The sequence below is a fragment of the Macrotis lagotis genome, chromosome X, assembly GCF_037893015.1.
Source record: "Macrotis lagotis isolate mMagLag1 chromosome X, bilby.v1.9.chrom.fasta, whole genome shotgun sequence".
NCBI classification, from domain to species: domain Eukaryota; kingdom Metazoa; phylum Chordata; class Mammalia; order Peramelemorphia; family Peramelidae; genus Macrotis; species Macrotis lagotis.
In genome coordinates, this window is record NC_133666.1 from 132,071,312 (window position 1) to 132,091,582 (window position 20,271).

Consider the following 20,271-nt stretch of genomic DNA (forward strand, 5'->3'; position numbering starts at 1 on the left):
CCTGATACTTTTCCCTATGACCCCAGGGTAGGGTTGACTAATAAAGACAAAGGCATTCAGTTCTAAATATGGAACTTCAAGAGACTGAATGAAATGTCTAAAACAATTCATTATATCAAAGCTCACCAGTGTCTGACATTTGCAGTAAATCAATATGGAGTCTGTGTAATGAGTTTTGGTGTGACACTAGCCAGGAAAGAGTAAGAGGGATAATCAATATGCAGCCTCTACAATAAGTGTCCTGTTCCCTGCTGACCTCTTGTCCCCTTTTATATGAAGATTCATTGAGTGTTTGTAGGCAAAAGTTTTCTTCAGAAGATCCTTTAGTATTGGTTGGGTGGTGGCTATGGATGGGCAACAGATTAGCAATTTAAGATGAATTGAATGAGAAAATAACCTGGGATCAGCACGTGTATTAGAAATGATTTTAACTCCTGGAAAGTTAACAAAAATGGCAAGAAAAAAATGAATGCTAAATGACCTATATTGGACAAATTGCAAAGAAAAGAGACTTTTAGTCTGATTCCCTCTTTCCCATTAATTTGTGGGGAATCATGTTACCAAGGATGGACCAAGACCAGATCAGGTCTGCAAAGAACCATTTAATAAAGGACAGCAACCCATAACATTAACATAATGAGACCACCATGTTTGCAGGACAACCTCATGGCTGACATTCCATATCTAAAATACCCTATCTCTCTTCCCTAGTGGATCACAATGACTTCCAAATAGTGGCCAATTAATAAATGCTTGTGGCATGAAGCCACTGTTTTAAGATTTATGAATTTAAGAGTCCACCATCAAAATAGTTTTACTAAAATTATCAACTGATTAAGAAAAAACAGTATTTAGTATACAAATGAATTTCCAGACCCTGTGCAACAATGACAAAAATCTAAAATAATGGAGGAGACAGGTGCAAATAAATGCCTAGGCCATCATTTGTAGTTCATCTGGATAGGAGGGATGGGTTACAAAAGGCATTCAAGCCAGGGGAATCAGGGACCTCACATTAAAATGCACACCAGTCTGAAGCAGCTGCACCACTTGAAAAAACCAAAGAAAGGTCAAGTTTCAAGCTTCAAGCTTGCAAGTCTTTGTGACCCCAGAGTCAGATCAAGAGGGTAAAACTGTCCTAGTGTCCCCAATGTCCAATATTTATAATGGGAAATAAAAGGAGCTCCTTTTTTATACATCTTTCAGAAGTCTTCTGACATGTTAAATGATTTTTGAACACACTTTCCCTCCTTCCTGTTGACAACTAATTGAGCCTTCTGTCAAGGGATAATTTATAAGAGGGGATAATTCAAAAATACCCTGAAACCAAACATATTTTAAAAAAATTAAGAGCAAGTGCAAGGGGGCCTTTATAAATAAGGATTACACCAATATTAAAGTCAAGACCAAAAACTACCAACCTCTTGTCAATTTGGACAGAATTTTTCCATCTATGAATGAAGATGGCTTATGGAAATATTAATTAGGAAAATAAAGTGAGTGGGACACAAGAAATACCATTTCTTTAAGGCAATGAGATTAAATGACTTGCCCATGGTCACACAGCTAGGCAATAATTAAGTGTCTGAGGTCAAATTTGAACTCAGGTCCTCCTCACTCCAGGGGCAGTGCTGTATCCACTGTATCAACTAGCTGCCCCCTAGAAATGCCATTCTTAAACCTGCTAATAAGAAGTGCCCATGACCTGGGTGAGCCTCAGTCTTCTCATGAATGAGATAAGAGCTAGATTGAACAACTCTTCAGTCCCTTCTCAATTCTATTTCTCTAGGAAGCTCTAAGAGGAATAGCAGTCTCTGTAAGACAGGATCAGCTAGCTAACAGCTTTAAGGGGAGATACCTCCATTACAAAAGACTCTTTCAGGGGCAACTTCCATTATGGATGGTCCCACCCCTCCCCCATTCCCCAAAATGCAAGCAGTTCTAAGGAGATTAGAACTTTGCAGGCAAGCATGGGGGGGGGTGTCATTAAGAAAATGTAAGCCATAAGAAGAATCAAATTTCACATCTTTTTATTTCCTTCTTTTTTCCCCTTTCTTTTACTTTTCTTTTAAAAGGAGTTATAAAAGATGTTGCAGCAGAAATAGAAATTACTTTTGCAATTTAACTCCCCAGAGATCAAGGATAACCTCATGACACATTTTGATTGTTTTCAAATGGCTCCATATTACAAATAAATGCCCATTAAATCATGTCATATTCAATTTATAAAATATCATTTGAGGTGTCTTGTTGGGTCATTACTGGCCCAAAATGTGTGTTGTGTTTGAATGGTGTAGATTTATGGGGAGGGTTCTTTCAGGAAGGAAGGATGACTCAAATGCAATACATGAAACTACAAGTCTCAAAATTTTCAGTAGATCCTTTGTTCAGAAATACATATCCAGGTCAACAATCTTTGCTATAGTGCAGTAAGCCCTTCTTTCCCTGAATTATTTAAGGTGGCCTCACAATCTTGGAAGTTTCATTGGTTGCTGATTTCCTTTCTGGGAAGTTCAACTCTCCAGGGAAACCACTATTGAGAATTTTTGCCCGCACCCATAGCTTCTCGGTAATCATTTTTAATAAGACTAACATTAGGATATTCAAAGTTCCTCAAAGGTCTTGGAACTTGCATGAAGTAGCATCTAATCAAGAAGAAATTGGGGTGGCTAGGTGGTGTAGTGGATAAAGCACCAGCCTTGGAGTCAGGAGTACCTGGGTTCAAATCTAGCCTCAGACACTTATTATTTATTTACCTAGCTGTGTGACCTTGGGCAAGTCACTTAAGCTCACAAAAAAAAGTAGCCTCTAATTTGAGGGAAGTTAACCTGTCCAAAACTGTAAATGGAAATAAGTAATCAATTTTATGAAAATTGAGATCGAGAAAGGTTAAGAAAACTAAGTGGGTTCACTCAAGAGACTCTGTGATGGTTTTGTATTCAACTGTATTCCACATCCCACCTGTAATTGAGTGAACATAGAATAATAGAATTAAACAAAGTAGGAAGGGACCAATTTCTTAAAAGTGCGGAACCTAAGGGCCCAGAAGTAATGTGTTTTGCTAAGAGTCAACAATACTGTAGTAATTGAACACAGGGCTTTCCAACTTCCAAGTTCAATGACCTTTACACTACCCCACATTGACATGCAATGCACAGCAAGAAATTTGAATTGATTTCTGTGGCAAAGTTAAACAGGCAGTGTTAGGTGCTCTTTCAATAAAGCCCTTGAAAGGAATCACTTTCCTCTATTCATACTATCAATGAGTTGTGATATATCCTGAATTACCAGCAAGCTAAAAATGACCTCCAAACCTCTACACACACACACACACACACACACACACACACACACACACACACACACACACACACACAAACTGTTTCCTGATACAGTTAACCTGTGAACCAAACATGATAAACTGCTTCCGTTCCTTAATTCTTGACAGTTCTCACTGATGTTGACCATCAGTCAACAGGGCAGAATATGCCAAGCCAACTCCGCCCCCCCCAGTTAAGAGAAAACTATAGCCAAGAATGCACTCTCTCTTATTAGGGTGGGAGGCAATATCTGGATCCCCACCTAGAAGATAAGGGAAGAGCTCAGATTAACTTGGGGGACTAGTAGAAAATGGGTGTTCAGGTAGATTTACATTGATGAATTCAACACATTAGACAATTCAAGACTTACAACCAGTGGAGTTCCCAATAAAGCAAAGATTCGGAGATCCACTTCCATTGTACTTAATGACAATCAGGACTTGAAAAATTAGAAACAAGTATCCTGCACAACATGGGCCTGTAAACAGGCATTTTTAGTAGCTAACTACAGACCATCAATAGTCGGTCAATAAGCATCTATTAGTGACAGACACTGCTAAGTGCTAAGGATACAAAGGAAGGCAAAAGACAATCTGTCATTGAACAGATCACAATCTAATGGGAAAAACCATGGATCATACACAATGTACAAAACAAGTTACATTCATGATCAAAAAGAACTAATCAACAGAGTGAACACTTGTAATAGAAGATCAATCCAAAAGACACCTGGAGAAGAGTAAGATGTCCTGTTTATACTTTTTGTGGTTCTTCCACATCACGTATATATGATTTTAGATGGGTTAAGAAATAAACTGAGTTATACACAATAATTCATAAATATGGCTATGTTATAACACAAAGCCACATCTGTGGCTTTCCCCAAATTGTGCCTATGAAAGAAGACCTCACCTTGACACTTCTGTGGTGGATCCGTGAAGGCTGGCATTTGACACTACTGGTATTACAGCAGCCTGTACATCGTTTAACCTCCACACATGGGGGCCAGATAAGGAAGTTGGCTGATGTGGGATCAATCTGACTCCGAGGTATCTCATAAATAACTGTTCTCGTTTTGCAAACAGCAGGAACAGCCTCCTCTGCAGGAAAAAAGAGCTACAAGTAAATGAATAGTCTCTCTCTCTCTCTCTCTCTCTCTCTCTCTCTCTCTCTCTCTCACACACACACACACACACACACACACACACACACACACACACACGGCACAAAAAGAAAGAAATGGCAAAATTGACTGAATTGGCATCCCCCTTCTAAACCTCTCTATGGATTATGGTCTATATTTTTTAGTCCCACCTCATTCAGCACAGACTACAGGATAGGGGAACTGGAATTAAGTCAGGAAGACCTAGGTTAAATTCCTTGCTCAGATGTGGGAGTTATTTGCCAAATTCATGCCCCTATTCTGGTTATTTCCTACCAACCAAAGAAAAACCTAGACTCAAGATTTTTGAAGATGACAGAATGATAGTACAAGGTGCTTCCCAAAAGACCAAGGTTTTTACAGTCAAGAGAGCTTTATTAAAGGCCATCTGGCAACCCAGAAACCATTAATATATAGAAAATACAGGGCGGCTAGGTGGTGCAGTGGATAAAGCACCGGCCCTGAAGTCAGGAGTACCTGGGTTCAAACCTAGCTGTGTGGCCTTGGGCAAGGCATTTGCCTTGCAAAAAAAAAAAAAAAAGAAAGAAAATACAAAGAATGTCAGGAGCTAGCACTGTACCTCATGTCAGAATTATTATCCATGTAAATTTTAGATCCATTTTATCACCTCTAGTATGAGAAGACTGAGCTAGCTTTAAATCTATGATCTCAAATAGTCTGAGTACTGAACTGAGCTGTAGTATACAAAGGCAGAAAATAAAAATCATTACCCTGAAGGAGTTTACATTTTTTGGGATGAAAAAGAAACAGATGCATAAAAAGCTGAATATGATGTGTAATAAAACTGTGCTAACTATAGTTCTGATAGAAGTACTAAAGAGTGGGGAGGAAACCTGAGTTCTACTTTTAGCTCTCATATTTGCTAATTGTATGATCTTGGCCATTGATCAGATCTTGCAGAGGGAACAATTTAACAGTAAACAGTTATTCATTAAGCATTTACTATGAGCCAGGCACTATTCTAGACCCCAAAGACAGGAATATTGGGGAGGGGGGGCCCTGCCCAAAAAGTTTACTGAGGAAATACCAAACAAAAATGTACATTTTAATAATTTCAAAGAGTACTGTTAATAGCTAATGGAGGAGCTACCTTTGCCTTGCTTTCTTTCTTTCTTTCTTTCTTTCTTTCTTTCTTTCTTTCTTTCTTTTTTAACATTTTTGCAAGGCAAATAGGATTAAGTGGCTTGCCCAAGGCCACACAGCTAGGTAATTATTAAGTGTCTAAGACAGGATTTGAACAGGTACTCCTGACTCCAGGGCAGGTGCTCTATCCATTGTGCCACCTAGCTGCTCCTGTCTTGCTTTTTTCTATTCAGTGTCAACAATTATATTTTGCATCAACAGTTATGCTCTACATATACAAAGAAAAACCTTTGGCCAAAAGCTACTTTTGCTGAAAATGCCCAAGCTACATTTCCACCAAAAAAGTAGAGGCATTAGAAAAATTATGTCTACTTCAAAAGAATAACAAGATGTACCAGTCTTTATCTTACCAGTCTCTTTTAAAGAAAAGTGGACAAAATTTGGGGCATTTTATATCTTGGGACCTAAGTTTCCTCCTCCAAAAATAAGGGACTTTAATTTAATCTTAGGTTCCTTCCCAGTTCTGATTTTAACTGCCCAAGATGCATAGTTTGAATAGTAAGAAATTGATGTTGGTTAAAGTCAAAAGATTTAATGTAGGTAAGACTTACTGGCTGATGGGCAGAATTCATGGGCATGGGAAGAAAGATATTCCAGGCTAAGAGTATAAGGAGACAAGGGCTGAAGGGTTGAATTAAGAATGCCTTGTATAAAAAGACACTGGTAGGATCAAAGGGTACACACTGGAAAATAAATGTAAATAACTATAAATAGGCCAAGATTTTGAACAGATTATAGAGAACCATAATTACTGAGGAGAGTTAGGACTTGATTCTGTAGGCAATAAGGAATCATTGGGAGAAAGAAAGCAACAGGCTAGGAAAATTTATATGGCATTAGTGTGCAGGATGAACACACACACACACACACACACACAAACATACACGTGTAAATTAAATCAGTTAAGATTTTCCTGTAAAGGGGATGGTTGGGTGGTGCAGTAGATAGAGCACTAGCCCTGGAGTCAGAAGTACCCGAGTTCAAATCTGGCCTCAGACACTTAATAATTACCTAGCTGTGTGGCCTTGGGCAAGCCACTTAACCCCATTTGCCTCGCAAAAATTAAAAAATTGGCAATGGATTGAGTAAAAGATATGATAACTTTCAATAGAGTTACAACACTTCCACTAAGGAAGAGACTAAGAGACTATTTTCTGCTCTTTTCTACTAAGTGTGGCAGCTGAAATAGTACAGATTGATCTGTACAGACTGGAACTCTAAGGAACTCTTTGAATGCCAGAAAAGGATTAACAGAGAGAAAAATACCTCTAACCAAGCTCAAGCTTACACCTTAATCTAAGTGTATTACTGGGAAATGTGGCCAGAACTTAAGAGTCCTCAGCTGTTCTTTGGCTGGCAGACATTATATAATAACTTTTTTTTTAGAGGCTCCCCAGGTTAGACTTGAGTCAGAGTACATTGTCCATTTATCAGACTCTTGACCCTAATTAGAGTAGGGAGAAAACATGACTGGTACTAACTCATTTAAAAGTGCATTTGAAATATATTCCTGTGAGAGATGACATCTCCACAACCCTAGAGGAAATTCAGCAGCATTATGTATTTTTTTAATTTCATTTAAGACAATGAGGTTAAGTGACTTGCCCAAGGTCACACAGCTTGGCAATTATTAAGCGTCTGAGGCCAAATTTGAACTCTGGTCCTCCAGACTATAGGGCTGCTGTGCTCTATTCACAGCACCACCTAGCTGCCCCCATAGATATGAATATTAATAAACCTAGAATGTCTATTCTAATTTAATGACAAAAGATTAATTATTTATTCAGAAAATGAGGTGTTCCCTAATAATAGGTTTGGGAATCAAAAGGATATGAGTTTAAATCCTGACTCATACACTGACTACATGTATAACTTCATTTCCTTGTCTATAAAATAAGATAGTTAAACTACATCAACCTTGGAGGCTTATTCTATTTATTTATTATGACTTCTGTTTATTCATTGGATTCCCTCTTTTTGAAGGTTTTCTAAAATACAGTTTTCATCCTTGATCTAACAGTACTGTGTTATCTCTAATGTTGAGAGCAGTTACTAAATTTTTTTCCCAAATCTCCTCCATCTAATGGTATTGTGTTATTTCTAATGTTGAGAGCAGTTACTAAGCTTTTTTCCAAGGCACTGTTGCAAGGAGAAAACAGTGGTTGGGGAGGGAGGTACCCACAAAAAACAATCTCCTTGATCTAATGGTATTGTGTTATTGTGTTATTTCTAATGTTGAGAGAAGTTACTAAGTTCTTTCCCAAAATCTATCATATCCTTCAAAGAGCCTAACTCAGGGATAACGATCTAATACATTTTAATAATATGTATAGACTGATTCACTAATTGATATATTTATTCATTGAAGTGGCCCAGTGAGCTGTGTCCCAGTGATTTAGGTCTTTAAAATGTTTAGAAAGAACATTTATCAAATATGAAACTAAGAGCGATAGCTCTACACTAGATGTCAGAGTAAAGATTTAAACATCTTTAATTGGCTCAGGTCACTGAACTGAAATTTTAGTTAAGTTGAAATCCAATAGGGTTAAATATGAATCCTTTACATTTTACACTTTTAAACAAATCAGTTTCACAGAAACAAGAGACCTAGTGGTATACTTGATTCTTCAAGTATTGCCATCCCTAGCAGTCTAGAAAGAAATACTGCCTGGTTGGCATGTTTGTTATAGCCCAAGAGGCAGAATGGTGTATATTGTATGAGTATGAACTACAAGATCTTGATTGGAAATTAAAGTGTAAAAATCCAAATTCTCACCATCCCATCAAGATCCCATCATCTATTACCTATCCCAAACCCCTCAGAGGGTTACTAACACTGACAAGAGTGAAGCCAACACCTCACATACACACACTCTTTCTGAAACAGCTGGCATTTCTAAATGTGGCCAAACACCCACAACTTAGAAAAAAAAGATATGAAAATAAATGTCCCGGAAATTTGTGCTGTTTTCTTGCACAATGACAGAGCTGATAAAGCCCCCACAGTCAGCCATTCAGGCTGCATTTTGGAAAAGATGTGATTGGAAGGAAATGCAGAAAAAAAGGCAAGTTGCCCACTTTCCCAGAGTGTCTGTACTACTGTGTACCCTACTGTTCTGAAGCTAATAGCTGTAAGCACTCTGTGTGCTCCATATTTTGAATTGGAAATTACATACAACCACATTTTCCAACTGAGGTCTACTCTCTAACATGCTGCAACAAGACAAGGCACTGAAAGAATTTATTCACGCTCATCTGTGTTGGGCTTATTGTTCACCAAGGCACTGTAGCAATGAGTTGACTGTGGTTGGAGGGAGGTACCCACAAAAATCAAATGGATAATTTTCATTATATCATTAAGTTAAAACAGGAAGAGACCTTGGAAACCAACACAACAACCCATAGTCTCCTTCGTTCTGACCAGATCACAAACTCAATGGCAGTGATAAGACTCTAAGATCATAAGCATTAGAGCTTGAGGGTTCCCTGCAGGTTATCTACACTTTCAGATTTGACAGATGAGGAAACTAAGATGCAGTGAAATGAAATGACAACCAAGAAAGAAAACTTAGTATACTAGTAGTATACTACTTAGTATAAGGAATCTTATAAAACATTTTAAATATATTATCTCATATTTGAGATAAGAAGCCTGGGAGATAGATGGTGTTATCCACCCCAACCCCTGATGTTACAAGTCAAGAAGCTAAGGCAAACAAACAGGTTGTCCAAGGTCACATAGATACTATGTGTCTGAAGGCTGGAATTGAACTCAGATCATGCTGTGTCACTTAATTTCCTCAAAGTCAAACAGTAAGTAGTAGTTAGAAGTCAGATCATGGACAAATCTTTTCTTCACCTTTAGAACTAAAGTGTTCTCTGATCCACAGGTTAAAAGTCTCTCTTTCAATTCTATTCCATTAGAGCTATCGCCATTTTATATTTAAAGTATCTTGCAAATGTTATACAAGGTATCTTAGAAGTCTTGGGGCCACTTTAAAGCTATTAAATCTTAAACAATGCTAAAATATTGCCTAAGATTGCTATATAAATACTTGTTAATTGTTATTTTTATTATTGGAAAAAAACATGTCCTTTTTTCTTACCAATGCTTCTTTTTCTTCGAATAGGTACAGGACGCTTTTCCTGCACATGTTTGGTAGCATGGACCATATGAGCTTTCAGGTTTGTTTCTGAAACATCCTCATATCCTAAAGAGAAAAGAGAAAGGAAAAGTAATTGGCTTGAGCAAGGGAATAAGTATGAACATGACTGGATTGAGCTAACAAGGTATGGTGTAGGCAGTTATATCTCTAATTGAGTCTCTTGACTCTAAGATGCCCCCCTAACATACTGTAAGTGACCAGTCAACTCTGCATGGATGAAATCAAGAACAGAAACAAATTTTATCTATCTACACCTTCAGCTCAAAGACTAATTTGCAAGGTGATCAATGGATAGCTACAGATATGACTTCAAGAAGAAAAATTAGGAGGGGCAGCTAGGTGGTGTAGTGGATAAAGCACTGGCCCTGGAGTCAGAAGTACCTGGATTCAAATCAGATCTCAGACACTTAACAATTACCTAGCTGTGTGGCCTTGGGCAAGCCACTTAACCCCATCTGCCCTGCAAAAACCTAAAAAAAAAAAAAAGTAAAAAAAAAAAGAAAGAAAAATTAGGGGCAGCTTAGGTGGCCCAGTGGATAGGCCACTGGCCTGGAGTCAGGAGTTCAAATCAGACACTTAAATTACCAAGCTGTGGGTCCTTGGGCAAGCCACTTAACCCCATTGCCTTGCAAAAAAAAGATGAAAGATTAGAAATGACATAATGATCCAGCCTTTAGACAAAAATTCAATCTCACTAGAATCCAGTTCATAACCACTCTTGGCAAATTATGAAATGAAGTCTTGGTCTACCCAATATCCAAGAAGAAATCACCTGAAGGAACTATGTAGGTATGGATAGGAAAACCTCTTTATCTCTTTTTAATTTCTCCCTCCAGTAGTAACTAATCTAAAAGTGTCTTCCAGTTGAACTTAGATGAGGAAAGCAAAATAAAAGGAGAGTATTTGACCACTACTCACATCCCCTTGCTAAAGGGCCAAAAGTTGTGGTATTGTGACCCTACCATCTGGCATTCTGAAAATCACTACTAATTCAAAAAGAAGAAGCATCAAGTTTGGATTTTCTTTTTTGACTCTCAATTGTTGAAATAACCCTAATAGTATGTCCTAACCTTCAAAAGAAGATCAAAAGCTACTCCAGGCTCTGGGACAGAAACTAGGCTTGTCTTGTTCCCTAAAAAATCCTATCACATGCATTAAAGGGCCATGAGAAAAACAAAATCAAAGACAGGCACTTATCATAAAATAACCTAAAGACTACTCTCTGATTGGGTTCTGTACAATGAAACCATGTAAGAAAATTGAGTTAATTTTTTTTTAAAGCAAGTTGACCAGAAGGAAAAAAAAATCATAAAATACATCCCATCTTTTTGCAGTGATACTATCAATTTGGAATGTTGCATATATTCTGGATCTTATTGGTTGTGTTGATTAGGTTTGCTGAACTGGTTTTTTTCCTGTCTTTATTCTTTATTACAGGAATGGAAAGGGGAAGGGAAGAGGTACATTCATAACACCTGGAAAGATAAAACACTTTCAAAAATTCAAGTTGGTGGTATACCCAAAATATTGAAGTTGCTTTGCATGTAGGCTAAAGTGTTCTTCCCTTCTGAATTAACTTCCAAATTATCCTAACATCTGCAACATATGCAATCAAATGTCTATTTTACTTTTATTTACCTTAAGTCAAGAACTGCACCATTTGCCATATGGATCCTTCAAATCTCTCCACTACACCCCAACTCCTTCAATGAACAATATACATCTATGTGTTCTTTTTAACAACTTGCTAGCTTCAGCCTCCAGCAAATGAAAAGGTAGTGTCATAAGACACCTGAATAGTTATCTCACTGGTAATACATGCCCGAGAGCAAAAGAAATCTAAGATGATATCATTGACATTTTTCCTCTTAAAGAAGTGAGAATTTATTTCATTTTGTGATCAAAGAGGAATTAATTGGTACTTCATTAGTACAAGATAGTATCTTGGTCAACAGATAAAACTTTGAGGCAAAGGTGAGAGTATAAAAAAATGATGACCACACCAGCCTTGGAGTCAGGAGTACCTGGGTTCAAATCCAGTCTCAGACACTTAATAATTCCCTAGCTGTGTGGCCCTGGGCAAGCCACTTAACCCCATTGCCTTGAAAAATCTTAAAAAAAAAAAAAAGCAATTGTTTCTTTATAGAAGGGACCTTTCTGAGTTAATCCTCCTATGGATGGCCATCTTGCCAATCAATGCCAAACCTTCTTTATAATACCACCTCTAAAGTATCACTGTCAACTTCTTTAATAAGCTTTTATTCAATTTTTGGAATAATTTCAATAAACATGGGGAAACAAAATAATCCTGTTTAAATCAGAAAGAACTTTATGTGTGTGGCCTTGGGCAAGCCACTTAACCCCATTTGCCTTGCAAAAAAAAAACAACCTAAAAGAAAGAAAGAAAGAAAGAAAAAGAAAGAAAGAAAGAAAGAACTTTATGAAGAAAGCTTTCTCTTAATTATGAAGGGAAGAAATAACTTTCGGATGTTATATGACTCTTAACTGCCCAGGAATGACCCAAGCCAATAGGATTGTCACTTGTCAACAAATAGGTGAACCAGAGCCCAAATTGAGCAGTACATGATTGTTGTTGAGCCAGAGAAAAGATGTCTTGTCTCAGATCCTGACGGGTAACTTTACCCACATGAACTTTCAGGATGTGTTATGAAGTAAATAAAGTCAGACTACTTTCATTCAGGCAAAGTTCTCCCCTGAATGACTTTTTTAGATTGTTTTCAAGACTGTTAATCAAGTTGTTCTGCTTTCATTTTTTGTGCACTGATATACTAACATTGAAATGAGAGGTAGAAATTCTTAAGCAATTAGTCCAGGGAAGTACATTAATGGGGCTGAAATGAGGATATTTATTGTATTAGATTCACCATGACATCTTGGAACTAGGCCAAACTCAGTAGGGGGAAAACCCAGATCTGTGACAGCAACAATAATATTTTTCAATTTAATTAATCATGGCAAATGTATCCTAAAATTCAAGACTATCATTTATATTTTTAAGATAAATACCCAGGCCTAAATTTGATGGCTTTCACATGTAGTTAAGCAAATCCAAGGTTCACCCCAAATTCTAGTCAAATCCTTCCCTTATCATGAAGTCCTAACCCAACCTCCAAGAAATCAAGAACAAAAGCTAAGTTTTTAAAGCCCCCTTAGACCCTGCTAGACAAAATTTCAGTAAGGCTTTATTGTCCAGGCTCTACCACATTCTACCCATGTAATGTTGGACAATCAATTGGGCATGTTAAGTCCTTATGGATCAGAATGGGAACAAGTAAGGGGAAGAATAAAAGTATTAGTTTAGGACCTTGGGCCAGGTACTTTACAAATATTACATTTGTTTCTCAAAACATTTCTGAGGGAGCTAAGTTCTATTTTCTCCATTTCAGAGTTGGGGAAAAACTAAAAAGTACAATGTAAGGCTAGTTTGAACTTAGGACTTCTTAATTCCTGGGCCAAACCATCATCTATTCACTACAAAGTACAAATGATATAGTCCCCAAGCCCTTAAGAGTGTCATCAGGGAGAGTCACAGCTTCTCTGGAACTAAATTTTTCTTCATCAACAAAATGAAGGGATTGAACCCCAATGAAGGACTCAAGTTCCCCTGTATCTCTAAAGCTAGGGAGCCATTAATACTGAATAGCATTCTTCTTGAGAGGAGAACGCTTTCTGGTACCCACCTTAACTCTTATTTTCTTTTTAATCAGCTTCCAGTGAAATATTTTGGTGAGGAAGGAAGTTTCAACTATTGACTGAAATGAATTTAACAGCAGGAATAAACCCACACATAATCCCCCAATGGTTAATAAACTGGCACAACAACAGAGATACTAAAGTAAACTTCAAGCTACCTGTGGATTCTTTTAGTCTAATCTGGCCCTGCTGGAATATAAATGCAAAAACAAAAACAAATTTCCCAAGGACAGCAGTACTTGTCATAACTTCCAACTTAAAAAAAAAACCTTTGGAAAATTGCCCAGTTTTTTTGATCAAGCCAGGTCCACAAAAGCTGTGATGTCACCTGCAATAAAGTTATTGCTTGTAGTGCCAAGATCATTCATTGGTTTGGGATTCAATTCAGAAAACTGGGATTTGAGTGCCAACTCTCTCTTACTATTTTACTGCATCAGAGAGCCTGGCTAAGTCATTTCACCTCTGTAATTATGAAGGAGTTCTCACTAGATCTTCTCCTTAATCTCTTTCACTTCTCACTCTCAGAATTCTATCAAGTTGTCCCAGAGGCCCGATTTTGGGGAGGGAAGACTCATGCCTCAGTTAACTACCTCTCTGGTTTGGGCTTCCAACCTGATAGGCCTCAATTTTCTACAATGTAAAATAAAGATTATTTAGACTACTGAGAGTTCTTCCAGCATTAAAGCTAAGATTTTATGAACTGCTCTGAAGCAAGGAATATTCCAAATATTCCAAATATCTTCCTTATGGAAGTTATACCAAGAAGCAGATTATTTTCCTTCATCTAAATTATTTTGCACAACTAAGGGAGAATGAAAGAGCTTCCTTAAAGTTATCTTCTGCTAGACTCTAGTGAGAGATCCAAAATTAACCCAAAATATCACCTTAAAAAAATTAGAGAGTACTCCCTGATCCTCCAACATCTGAGGCTGGGAGAACTTTGTTTTCCCTCCCTTATACTAGTCTACAAAGAGGGCTTAAAAAAAAATAACTAAAAGGTCCCAGGTGGGCAGATTGTTGATTCCTCAAATTATCCTTCATTCCTAGTCCTCCAGGTATGAGGCTAGCCATCTCACAGCAATGCAAAACCTATCAATTTAGCAGGCTGAGCTTAAGTTTTAAAAGGTGTTAATGGGTGGGGGAGTGGAGGGAGGGATGTGCAGCAAAAAGAATAAGAATGGTCTAAGTAGGAAATGAGAAAAGGTCTATTTCCCGGCTGCTTCTATTCTCTTCCAAACTGGTAGTCCACCCCCGCCAAAAGGAAAAAAAACCCTTCCTTTAAGTGGAAAGAAATCAAAGTCACACAAACTCCCCGTGGTCTCCTTTCTCTCCACAAGCACATACAGTACCACAAATACCAGCTGAGACTCCAGTTCAATTGAATGAAACAAAGATATGGAAGTTCAATACTTGTTACAAATCAGGGAATAGAATCAAAATTTCTCTTTTAAGTGTTAAGAGAAATTCTACCTCAGAAGTGATAAGAATCAGCCAATGGGTTTCCCGGGTCAAGAAACTCAGAAGCCATCTTTCTTACTATAAAAATGGTCTTGGCATGAAATGAAATAGTTTAGGCCTCTCCACTCCCATAATTAAGTACAAATTTCCAAATGAGTGCACCATATGATTATGCTTATTTTTCCTCCCTCAGTGTTCTCAGAATAGTTTGCAGGAACAGAATCAATTCAAATACTAGACTGCAATTTACTCACTTGTAGCCTTCTGACCATTATCTGTCACTATATATGCATAAATAACTAAGTTTCCTCTAGCTTCAGAGAGAGGCTGACTCAGGAATCATTTTTTTCCCCAGTAAGAAAGAAAATATTCTGAAGACCAAATTCGCCAAACCAAAGGAGCATGGTGAACAAGCCTATTATAATGTTTGGGAGGTTCTGAGAAGGAAAAGGCTTTTTTCAAAACCTTTTCAAAGTCCAAAGTACCGCCTAGTTCAGCCACATTTCAGGACCAAAACCAGGCACTAACTTGTTCCACCCTTCAGTCAAGTCACCGCTAAGGCAGAAGCTACGTTCCAATATAGTGATCAAGTTAAGTGAGAGATCCCTCCCCATCAAGGTAAGGAGCATACCTGGACTCCCCAGCCTCTCTCCTCTCCCTAGGGTTTAAAAAAAAAAGTTAGCCATAGAAAAATGCCTGAGTCTGAGGCAACTTTTCCACAGGGTTCCTTGCAACTTCCAGAAGTAAGCCTTACAAACAACAGTAACAACAATTAAGGGATTCTATAGACTAGAGAAGCACTGAGGGAGATCTGAAAATAGCCCGAAAAACAGCAGATGTGGCTGCATGCCTTTTTAAATGTGCTAAGAAAAGGGGGGTAGAGAAAGGGACAAAGCTGCATTTGTTTAAACCACAAAGGCCAGACCCACAATCAGTAATATGGCAACAGCTTGCTGTGATTACAAAGAGCACTTTAACAAGGGGTAACTACTCCCCACCGCCGCCGTAGCTGCTGCACCCCCTCCCCCACCTTCCAGGCCACCCCACCTCGAACTGCAGCAACAAACAAGGTGTATGAGCGATAGGAATCGACCGGTGATTAGTTCCACAGAGAGGTCGCTGACTGGCAGGCATCTCATCTCTAGGAGCTTGTTTGCAAACCCAGTGGAGGGGAAAACTACTCTTCTGGCCTTTTGAATGAGTGCCCGTAAGTTTACAGTTCTAGCGTGGGGGGTCATGTTTTGACGGCCGGTTTCCTTAATACAACTCCTCAAACAAGCCATGAACTGGATTGGGGCTGGCGGGTGAAATCATCCTCATGGGCTCTGACTCTCTCCCATTCTCCTTCACCAAAAAACTCCTCATTAGAAGTCTGAAGGGAGAGGGCAAGTCTTCGAAAGACGGAGTTATCAATTCCCCTCTATTTAATTGAATTTTTTTACATAGCCTATATTTTCCTTAAAGGAAGAAACAATCCTTCTTTTGAGGAAGGAACCCTGGGCGGACAAGTCACCGAAGTCCAAGCAGCAGCCTGGGAGAGAAAGTAGTGATTGGGGGAGAAACTCCTGACTCATCGGCATGTTTTTATAGCTCCCGGATTGGATTCTGACCTTTCGGTCTGAGTTTCCTACTCCTATTGGGAGACCCAGGGGAGAGCCATGCAATTCCTGCCATAAGCAAGCACACGCGTGTTCGCAGCTGGGGGGGGGTGTCCCGCCCACTCACCCACCTACCCTCAACCCACCCCCCTCCTTTTTTTTTCTGGCTAAGCAAAGGAAAAGAGAAATTAATTTACCTACGGAATCTATCTCCAGGAGGCGCTGCAGGTCGCGGATGCTGTTAATCTCGCTGTGAGCCAGTCTCTCGATCACCTCCCGGGGGATTTCGGCTTCCTGAGAATCAGACCCAAACACCTAATCAGAGCTCCGCCGGGCTAGGAAAGCCTTTGCCAAGGCGGGTGGCACCTAGAAGCAGTGGGGCTTGTGGGCGTGTGCGGCCAGTATTTGGGCAGTGGCAGTCTCCTAGCCGAGTGGATTGATTACTCCTCGGTCTAGCTGTGCTGGCCATTTGACTATCTCTCCCTTCCTTCCAGGGCTTCCCTTATTGCCTTAAGCTTACTTTTAGAAATCAAAATTCATCTAGCGGATATGCATGGTGCCCTTACAAGCAACCCATTAATTTCTGCAACCAGTTGTGCAGGCCGAACGCCCCCTCTAAATCTCAGTGCCACACATTACATCCCAGTTTATTTCAACAGGGAAGAGAAACGTAGGGGATTTTGGAGGTGCACTGAAAGGACTTTTTGGCCCTCCCTCGCATTGGTCCACCCATCAAAGAATTGCAGACTTTTTCAACACACCATCACCACCTCTTAGTGTGGAACAAAAACCCCAGCTCTGACTATTTGGATCTGGGGAGTCAGTTACAGGAGAACCAAGGGGGACTGAAGAGTGCCAGAGGGCCCAGGATGTTTAGGGGTGAAAATAAGAGAAATTTAACATCCAGAAAGATCAAGTTGAAATGCGTCACGGATGGGCAACTGAGAGCCACAGGCAGCTAGGTTTTTAAAAAACACTTCAATCAGAAGAGGAGTTTAAGTTTCTCGCTCAGGAATACCTAATCTTACCCTCGGAGGACAGATTTCAACCCCCCCCCCCATAGTATCTCCACGCCCCTCCCAACAACCAACCCCCACCTTTTCTCACTTAACACCCCCACCCCACCCCGGCACCACTTCACACCAACCCAGTCAGGCCTGGTGAATGGACCAGCTTTATTCAGGATAATAATTCAATTTATCAATAAAAGCTAACAATATAGTTGGGCGTTAATATACATTCAATCTTTCCTCAGCAAAAAGGGGGAGGGGAAGCACCCACCAGACCACAGTGCCTGCTCTTACTCTCCACATCTATTCTTGCCCCCTCCCCCCCCCGTAAACGCTTTATTTAAAGGGGGTCACCCTGGGGACTTCATTCGGAGGAAAAGATGTTTCGGGTTTTTGGGAAAAAAATGATTAATAATTAGGTTTCCACTAAAGGTTCCTGTCATTCTCCGGGGCATATGACCCAAGGGAAGTGGAACTGGGAATGTGACAGAGAAAGAGCCGCAAAGAGATCGGGAGGAGCCGCGCCCGCCACCCGAGCCCCCAGCCAGCCCTAGCCGGCTCCCAACAGCCACCTGTAACCAGGCCCCGGGCGGGACCGAGTCCGTGCCCTTGCACGAGGGGGTTCTGTGCATGCCTCTATTCATCCAACCCAGTCAAGAGGCTCTGATCAGTCGCCCCTACCTGTGGGGGCACCGGAGCGAGAGCTTCTTCCTCTCACACCCCAAGCACCCCTCACACCCCGTCTTCTAAAGTATATACATACACACCCCTTTTCCACACCCCGTTACCGCAGTCCCCCCCATTGGAGATAGCTTAAGGGTTCTCTCGGGAGACAAGAGACCTGCCTACTTATGTCTGTCCATAGACCTCCCCCCCAAGTTTTGCTCTTTTCCACAGACAACCCACATTTTAATCCCCCCCCCCAGCTTTCCCCCATTAATGTAAAGCAACGCAACATCCTGGAAACTCATCAAAAATAAATACTTTGAGAGCTTCTAGAATAAATTGTGCTTGGGGGAGAAAAAAAATAACACCACTACAATTTTAAAATAATATCTGCAGAGCAAGATATGCAGTGCAACTCCCTGCCAATGATCCGCCTCTGCCCAGAAGGCTTTGGGGGTGTCTTTAACCACCCCAGCAAGACGCCCCCAGGTGCCTGAATCCTAGGGAGTGAGAATAGAAGCAGCACGGGGGAAGTGGAGAAGGGGATAAGGGAGGTGGGTATGGGGCGGGGGGGGGGGTACCTACCTCGGAAACGGCATAGGACAGGTATCCAAACCCTAGGAGCAAAACACAAACCCAGGTCCTCATCGCGTCCGGGTGCACTTTAGACTCGGTGGGAACGCAGAGCTGCGGTGTAGGAGCTTCAGCCGGGCTCCAGTGGCGGCGAAATTCAGTACCATCCCTCAGGGAGAAAGACACTGGTGTGTGCGCGTGTGTGTGTATGTGTGTGCGCGCGTGTGTGTGAGAGCCGCTCCGGGATCCTCCTCGGCCGCTGGGGTGGAGGGGGGGGACTGGTGGAGGGGAGGAGGAAAGGGGGGTTGGGTTTATTATTATATATATATTTTTTGTAGCTCCCGGATCTGGGGCCGCAGCCGTCTATCTCGCTCCCTCTCTCCCTAGCTCTGCTTTTTTGGCTTTAAGAGCAGACCAGCCGGTACTTCTGCATATTTGCTTAGATCAGACCCGAGTGAAACCCAAGGACTGGAACCGGAGCAGCACCGCCGCCGCGGCGGCTGAAACGCCCATCACCTGTCTGCTTGAGCCGGACTCGCCAGCTCCTTCCTTCTTCCTCCCCCCCACTATCCACTCCCCGCCTCCGACTTGCAGAAACGTAGAAGAGCCCCTAAACACTTCCCCTCCCCTCCCGAAACACCGCAGCTCTGCGCTGGGGGCCGGGCTGGGCTCCGAAACGCTCCAGGCTCTCCCTCAACCCGGTCTGCCCACAGCCGGGGCCGGCCTCTGCCCGGGACCTGCTCCCTGCAAGCCCGTTTTCCCACACCACCACCACCCCCCGACGTCCCCCTCACTTCTCCTCCTCCTTGGTCCTCCTCCTCCTTCTCTCGCCTCCCTCCCCTTTAGCTTGAGGTGGGGAAATACAGACACCGCCGAGGGAAAAAGGGCAGCGCCAGATGGCAGCCTTCGCTGCCCGTTTTAAGTCCTCCTCCTTCTCCTCCTCCTCCCCGTTGGCCAAAAGGGGAAAAAGGTTTTAAATCCCTAGGGCTAGACTGGATCAGACAGGAAAAAAAATTTTTTTCCAAAAAGGGAGGATAGTGGTAAACTCCTGGAGAGGTCCCTGGAGGTTGTGTTTGCTCCGCGCCTAGGCGAGTGTGTGAAATCGAGCGAGCTACGGAGGAGGTGGTTATACCACTGGCACCCTCCCTCCTCATGCGCCGCCTCCCCTCCCCTCCCTTACTTTTTTACCCCACCCCCTTCCTCTTTCCCTCCCTCACTCTCCCCCTCAACTAGCCTTCCCTTCCCTATAGTATTCCAGGCACCAAACCACCAACAAGTAGTGGGGGTTGGTTTCCTGCTGCGGCAGTGCATTCAATCCTGCAACCCCAGGCTCCAGCAGTGCAGCAGACTCTGCTGCAATGCAAAGAGAGAGAGAGAGAGAGAAAAGCACAGCCAGGCTTTGGGAAAAGGCAAGGGGGCAAGTGGGGAACGGGGCCGGAC

General features: G+C 41.2%; 1 protein-coding gene across 2 annotated transcripts in view; it reads right to left on the reverse strand.

Annotated features, from left to right (window-relative positions):
• The window catches only part of PDGFA (platelet derived growth factor subunit A), a 41,011-nt gene extending 21,070 nt beyond the window's left edge, over positions 1–19,941 (reverse strand). The window contains exons 1-5 of one of the 2 annotated variants that reach the window (XM_074207434.1): positions 19,626–19,941; positions 18,844–19,109; positions 16,780–16,876; positions 9,753–9,857; positions 4,233–4,420 (exon numbers count right to left, since the gene is read on the reverse strand). In XM_074207434.1, the coding sequence (XP_074063535.1) occupies positions 4,233–4,420; positions 9,753–9,857; positions 16,780–16,876; positions 18,844–18,906 (453 nt within the window). In that variant the 5' untranslated portion in view covers positions 18,907–19,109; positions 19,626–19,941. Of the gene's footprint in view, positions 1–4,232; positions 4,421–9,752; positions 9,858–16,779; positions 16,877–18,843; positions 19,413–19,625 lie in introns of those variants that run through there. The other variant, XM_074207435.1, reaches the window with a different exon arrangement.
• Between the last annotated feature and the right edge of the window lie 330 nt (positions 19,942–20,271).